Here is a 6,788-nt window from a genome sequence, read left to right on the forward strand (position 1 = left end):
GGAGGAGGAGGAGGAGGAGGAGGAGGAGGAGGAGATTGGATTTATACCCTGGCCTTAACTCTGAGTCTCAGAGTGGCTTACAAACTCCTTTCCCTTCCCCTCCCTGTGACAGAGTGGCTTACAAACTCCTTTCCCTTCCCCTCCCCCTCCCTTCCCCTCCCAGACACCCTGTGAGGTAGGCGGGGCTGAGAGAGCTCTTTCAAGAATTGCCCATTCAAGGACAGCTCTGACAGAACTATGGCTTGCCCAAGGTCATCCAGCAGCTGCAAGTGGAGGAGTGGGGAATCAAACCTGGTTTTCCCAGATTAGAGTCCACACACTTAACCAAGAAAGTGAGACCTCAATGTAGTAGAAATGTCAACTGAAGTTTGTGGGGTTTACTGCTGATTAAGCATCCATAGGATGATACAAAGTGATTAGAATTTGTATGTGCACACAGATATACCTGTGATCAGCAGTGTTCTGAAAGCAGCATGACTTATCACAGGAAGGAAACATACACATGGACATTTCCTCTGCTCATTCACACCATGCAGAGAACTTGGCAATCACCTGGAGGCAGGGGGTGAGGACAGCATGCTTGTCCCCACTCCCACCCCATGCGGTGAGTCAATGTGCAGATGGCTTGTCTATACAGGGCTTTGGAGACTTCACAAAGCATTGCTTCTGAACGTTGAAACCTGTTTGTGTGACCAGGAGGCCTAGAAAATTGAAAAATGTAATATGAGACTTTCTCATATTACTTCTGTGCCTAAATTCCATACTTTCTCTGTGCAAAAATCTCGCATATTCACAGCACTGAACAAAAACTTCTTAGAGACAGGATAACCTGCATTTGTCTGCCTCAGGCAGTATACTAATGTTCTTTGAGGTCTCATCCAAACAATGGTTTCTATTTGAACATAGGAACATAAGAGACACCAGTGTTGGAAGACATCCTGCATGAAATTAGTGTTCATGTAGACCCTTAGTCCAATTTAGGGCTGCTTTTAGTGTGAAGTGCCTTTATATCAGGCCACTCATCCTTCCGAGTAGGCAGTCAGCAAAGCAAAAGGCAGGGACTACATTTGTGCCTGCAATGGGACTGGGAGGTTCAGGAGAGTCAGCAGAAGTTGGCTGAGCTCACATGACATGTATGGGGGTTGTCCATATTGCCTGCTGCCATTCTAGCCCTTTGGCCAGTTAGCCTCCTGCTGATTAACAAGAGTAGGACATACTAATAGCAGCCTTTTATAGTAGCCCAGTGCTGCTATTATAAAGAACAATAATCTATGAAGACACCCAGTTGCATTTGCTACCTACATGCCTTTATTTGTAGCTATTATTCATTAACTCAATACTTGGTCTATCTTGGTCTAGTGATTCTTGCCACTGTGCTGCTATGAATGCTGCTATGAATGTAGGTTAGTTGCTGGCTGACAGAACCAGGAAAGGAATTTCACCCGCTCTGAGACTGGATGAGAGGTGTGAGTTTTTCTTGCCTCCTTAACGGTTATGAGGTTCCTTACTGTTTGGCACTGTTACTTTTTCATTTGTTACTGTCACATGTGGCTCTTGTGCATGGACCGAGGCTTAAAGGCACTTTCACACGTACTGAATAATACACTTTCAATACACATCAGTGATTGCTAGCGGTTTTTGCTGTTTCACACAGTAAAATCCAGTTGCAAAGTGCATTGAAAATGCATTATTCAGCATGTGTGAAAGCACCAGGGGCACAGACTCCTTTTTTTTGGGGGGGGGGGAGACCTAAGGTACTTAGCCAGGACATTGCAAAACAGCCAGTATATTGTGAGGACTCATGGTCAACCACATCACCAGGCAGAGGAGCTGTGGAATTGTCCACAGTCAAGCCACCCCTTCCTACCAAGGTTATCCAGCAGTTGGGCTAAGTGACAGCAGCTGGCTGTCAGCAACAGCTACCCGGCCTCTGCCCTTTTAATGGTAAACAGTGGAAGCTCTCATTCAATCTAGGTATGGCCCATTTAACACCCAGCTCTGCTTGTGTGTCTTTTATTCTTCTACCCCTGGTCTCCCTTCTGTGGGTACAATTATGCTTTTCTGCTTCTCATGAGGGTGCTCATTTTAGCATTGGTGGACCCACTGGGGAGTATAGCATGCCAGAGACGAAACCCACTCAAATGCACAGAAGCGCTGTGTTTTTTTCTGTTCAGCAAGCTGATACCCCTATCTTATTCTGTTTGCTAAATGCTCTGATAAGCCCCCATGGAAAACTCAGTTCTCCTTGGGAAGTTTGAATGTCTTTCATAATCTATTTAAACATCTTTTTAGGGTATCACAGAGAAACCAGCAACTAATGAGAAAGGTAAGAGGATTCCAGCACTATTCAAATGTACCAGGAGTTGAATGTGACCAGCTATCTTCCTGTTCCCTAGCCCTGAATGGCAGGACAAATCGATGCACAAAGCGATCATCACGTTTGCTGTTGCTCTGTTTGCTGTGTTACTGTATTTACATAACTAGAAATTCAACAACCGTGTGTGCTTTGCAAGCTGTCATGACATAAGAAGCAAGTAATATGCTATGTTTTGCTTGCTAACATATTTTTGACATATTTTAGCTTTTGATTATAAGATTGCATCTTTCCCAGCTACCATCTGTCTCAACTTAGTGGCACAAACACAGTAGGGTGTAATATTTCTAACATACTTGAACTCAACTAGAAACACGCTATTTACAGTTATAACCAATATGTCACACTTTCACACATGAAGGCTGAAAAGCCTGCACTCTTTCAAGGTATCTGTCATGAAGAAAGAAGACATAATCAGATCCAATTTGGCAGAGAAATAATATATTAATAGAAATGAAACTGGAATGAGTTTTTGACTTAGTATAAATAGAACCTGGCAGAATACATGCTCTGTGTACAGTTGCCTGCGTTTATCCTTTTGTCAGCACAAATGAGATTTTCTTTATAAAAATACAGGGTGTTTTTTTTTCACACTTGGCAACAGATGCATAAAATTTTCAAGGCTGGAGAAAGAAACATGACACATCTTTCCTTGAAATCTCTGGCAAGCAGAGGCATTTTTACTTTGTTTCCAGCCCTCGCATCTGTGGAGATTCAGAAAGTGACACTCAGCAAACTGGAAATCACTCTTAAAATCTACCCTGACAGCACAAAAGACAGGCAAGTCCAATCCTTTGCAGTGTGCTGCAGCTCCTCTAACCACTACATAAGTGGTTCAGAAAGACTGAGCACCTCCAACAAATGTGGAGGATGGATTTGGGTTGAAAGCTCATGTAAGCACATCTGAGGACCAAAAAAGGCATTTATGGCACATCTTTCCTTTACGAATACTTGGGACAAACAGGTTAATTCAGTTCTCGGCAACACTTCTCTACTGGCTTTGAACATTCCCCCACAGGAAATGTGAAGCTTGAGTGCTCACTGAAGCGATCTCTCTGGCCATGTCCTCTACTGCCATCTCTGTCACCAGTGAGGACAAGGGACCAGAGGGTAGAGGAGCCCGTGTCAGTTCTGTGGCTAGAATTTAACAGGGTTGCCACCTCTACGTGAGAAGCACAGTTCTCTTCCCTGAGATAATTCCTTTAAACATCCCAGAGTTCCAGCGGTTTGAGACCGGATTCAAAAGCCAGAAATACTGACGTGGAAAAAAGCAAAGCAAAAATGGAACTAAAAAAGAAAGTATTAAGATGGAAAAAAGTAAAACATACATAGCCAAACAACTTGATGTGGTTCACAACTGGCCAGGTAGTATCCATAGAGTTTCAAAAGTTGATATTTGAAAACTTTGTGTTTAGATCACTTACTATAATGGCCCTTGCATTTGTCTGACCTTTGAGGACTCTTTCACATCTAGCAAACGGTACCTATGTAATACTGCACATTTCTAATAAAATTAGACATTTTCACTGAACTCTTAAGGCTGCATTCCTAAGAACACTTTTCAGGGAGTAATCCCCATTGAATAGAACAGAAGTTGTTTCTGAGTAGACCAGCTTAGATTGCTGTTCATGAGCCAAATCATCAGGCATGCATGAAATGTGCAGTGGTGAAGGAAGGACAACTTGCTGGTTTTACAGGCCATAATTCATTCACAAAGCAGGGAAATGGGTCAGCTTGTAACAGGCACAAAAAACACAGCCACATTCCATGTAATGGTAAACTGAATTTATTTCCTCTTGGAAAACCATTCCAGTAATCTCCAGGTTCAGACCGCAGAGTAAACATTAATAACAGTAACATACAGGTTAGTTCAACTGATTTCAAAAATTTGGCCATGTGACATCATTAAGGAAAGTCTTGAACACTCAAAAGCTTCAAATGGTATCCAGGAAAAAAGTTTCTTTGACAATCTACATAACAACTATTGCATATATGGTAATGCTATCTGTCATATCGCAAGGCTTACAAATATATATACAGGCCATATTCAGCTGGGGGATCCTGCTTGGAGAGAGTCTCTTCATTTATTTTTGCAAGAATCTTCAGCAATAAAAATACTTCTGAAATCATCCATTTGTATACCAAAAGAGAGAGACTGACGACATAAGCTTGAATGAAAAGAAGGCCAAATAGGGTTGTAATGTATCACTGCTATTTCTTTTTTCTCTTCTTTGAAAATAACATTTCCTTAAGCCTTTTTTCCCTTTATATGTTATTATTACTCTTTTAATCCTGCTTGAATAGGGCCCAAGTCCACTTGTCTTTATAAGACCATTTTAGTATCAGACAACATAATACATGTGCAACACTTTATATACAGGAAGTCCCTCCGGTGCTCAAAAGTTCAAACACATGAACATCCAACAGTTTTGATAATACAAGTTTTATGGTACAATACAATGTTTCTGAATAATATACATTAACAATGAAAGTCTCGTGCAAAGAGTAAAACATGTTCCCTTTTTTTGTCCCACAAAGCATCCTCTCTTGAAGAAACAGGCCTTGCACTAACTGCTATGTTGGGTCATTGTATGATTCTGTAAGAAAAAAGAAAGACAAGGATATGCAGTTATTATAGAGCTCAGGAACAAAAGTACATCAGCAAGGCTACAAAAAGATCATATAACAGGTATGTCACTATGTTACATGGCCTAGTCATGCCGTGATATATATATATATATTTGATTCCCCCGGAGGGGAGTTTTTTATTATTATTTTTTACACTACAGATAACTAACAAGAAAAAAAGGGGAAAGGGGACTACATATATGGGAGAAAGCAAAGAACCCACTACTGACTAAAAACCCAAGATAGGAGATCTTCCAGATGACTTTTTCTTCAAAATCCAGAGTCTTTCATCGCTATACTGCTAGTGAACTGTGTCAATCTTTTAGCCCTTTTACCCTCCCCTTTCAAATTTTCTTGCCCAATACCGTGCCCTCCCATCCTCCCCCTAGAACCAAAGTTCTCAAAGGCACAATTCAGAGTCCTTCAGCCTTTACTTCTTTTTCTCTCTCTTCCGTAACTTGTAGGGACTTTTCGGGGCTGCTGCCCCTTCATGCCGTGATATTAACAGAAAAACATTTTGCTTGGCGAGGAGGCTGGGGTATAAATCAATCAATCAAACAAACAAACATTTTACAATGGAATAATTTCTGTAACCCCTAATAGCACTTACACACCAAAGATAAATTAGGTCTGGCTAACTGTTCTATTCATATATTAATTTTTCTAAAGCCAAGATTATGAAGATTCTTGAATTATGGATTAGAACCCATTTGCAGGTGATAACAACCTTGGATTCTGGCAGGAATGTGACATAGCATTTCTCACATAAGGCACTGGAAAACCCACTGATTACAAATTCCAGTGCAACAGTTCTTCAGATATATGCTTCCAGGGACTTTTTCTGGAGTACTCACACAGAGACAACTGTTACATGAGGACAGAGCTTAACAGGGAGAGGATGATCTTAATTTCAGAAAGCTGGATTCAGAGATGACTGCTGAAGCTGGTGTCCCCTTTAGTATATGATTCCTTGGTATTCATCATGGTCATTTAATATTTCTAAAAGTACCTAAGGCTGTAGTCTTAAGATATGTACTATGGGTTATTCCATTTGTATTATATGTGCTTCCAAAGCAGGAACAATAAACTGAACTGAACTGGGTCAGAACCACTGAACTCAGTGGCCGTTATTTCTGAGTACACAAAACTACGATTGTGTTGCAAAATGTACTAGGAATTCTACAACATTTAAATGAGTCTGCCTGCATACTTACAATTTTAAAAGGCACAAGGTACATTATTATTAATACTGTGCATTCATGAATGAATTAATATGGTGCCATCAGTCTACATAAGGCTCTGCATAAAGCATTCATAAGCCAAAACACACAGCTCCCTGCCTGAAGGAAACCAATATAGCTATTTACTAAAGGGGCCAATTCACATTTTACAAAGTTCACCTGATGAACAGGCAGACTCTTAGAAGACATGCTTTGGAGTTTCATGACAAGCACAATGGGGCCTGATTTGGGTCACGACTGCAGTGCACAAGGACTTAACACACACCCCCCGGTGCTGTTTTACCAACCCAAATTTTTTGTTGCAGAAACTAATTTGTAGCTATCAGTATATGTAAGTTTCCCCAATGGGGCAAAAAAAAAAAAAAAAAAAAAAAGCTGTCCAGGGCCATTTCAGGTTAAGAAAACAGCACAGTGGGAGCAGGCTTTAGTCCTGATCCAAACTGGACTCCTGTGCACCTAGGGATTGTGTTCCAGCACAGACCTTTGGGGCACACATCTGATCCAACACTCTCATGGTGGTAGGCTTGCCAAGTCCCCCCGGGGGG

The 6,788-nt window shown here is 41.2% G+C and overlaps 1 protein-coding gene across 2 annotated transcripts in view; it reads right to left on the bottom strand.

Moving 5' to 3' along the window:
- Window positions 1-4,211: 4,211 nt before the first annotated feature.
- The window catches only part of ZNF521 (zinc finger protein 521), a 407,243-nt gene continuing 404,666 nt past the window's right edge, over window positions 4,212-6,788 (bottom strand). For both annotated transcript variants that reach the window (XM_015429753.1, XM_015429754.1), the window contains exon 10: window positions 4,212-4,971. In XM_015429753.1, coding sequence (XP_015285239.1) covers window positions 4,942-4,971 — 30 coding nt within the window. In that variant the 3' untranslated portion in view covers window positions 4,212-4,941. The remainder of the gene's footprint in view (window positions 4,972-6,788) is intronic.

This window comes from Gekko japonicus, unplaced genomic scaffold (genome assembly GCF_001447785.1).
Source record: "Gekko japonicus isolate JY-2015 unplaced genomic scaffold, Gekko_japonicus_V1.1 scaffold948, whole genome shotgun sequence".
In the NCBI taxonomy this organism is placed as follows: Eukaryota; Metazoa; Chordata; class Lepidosauria; order Squamata; family Gekkonidae; genus Gekko; species Gekko japonicus.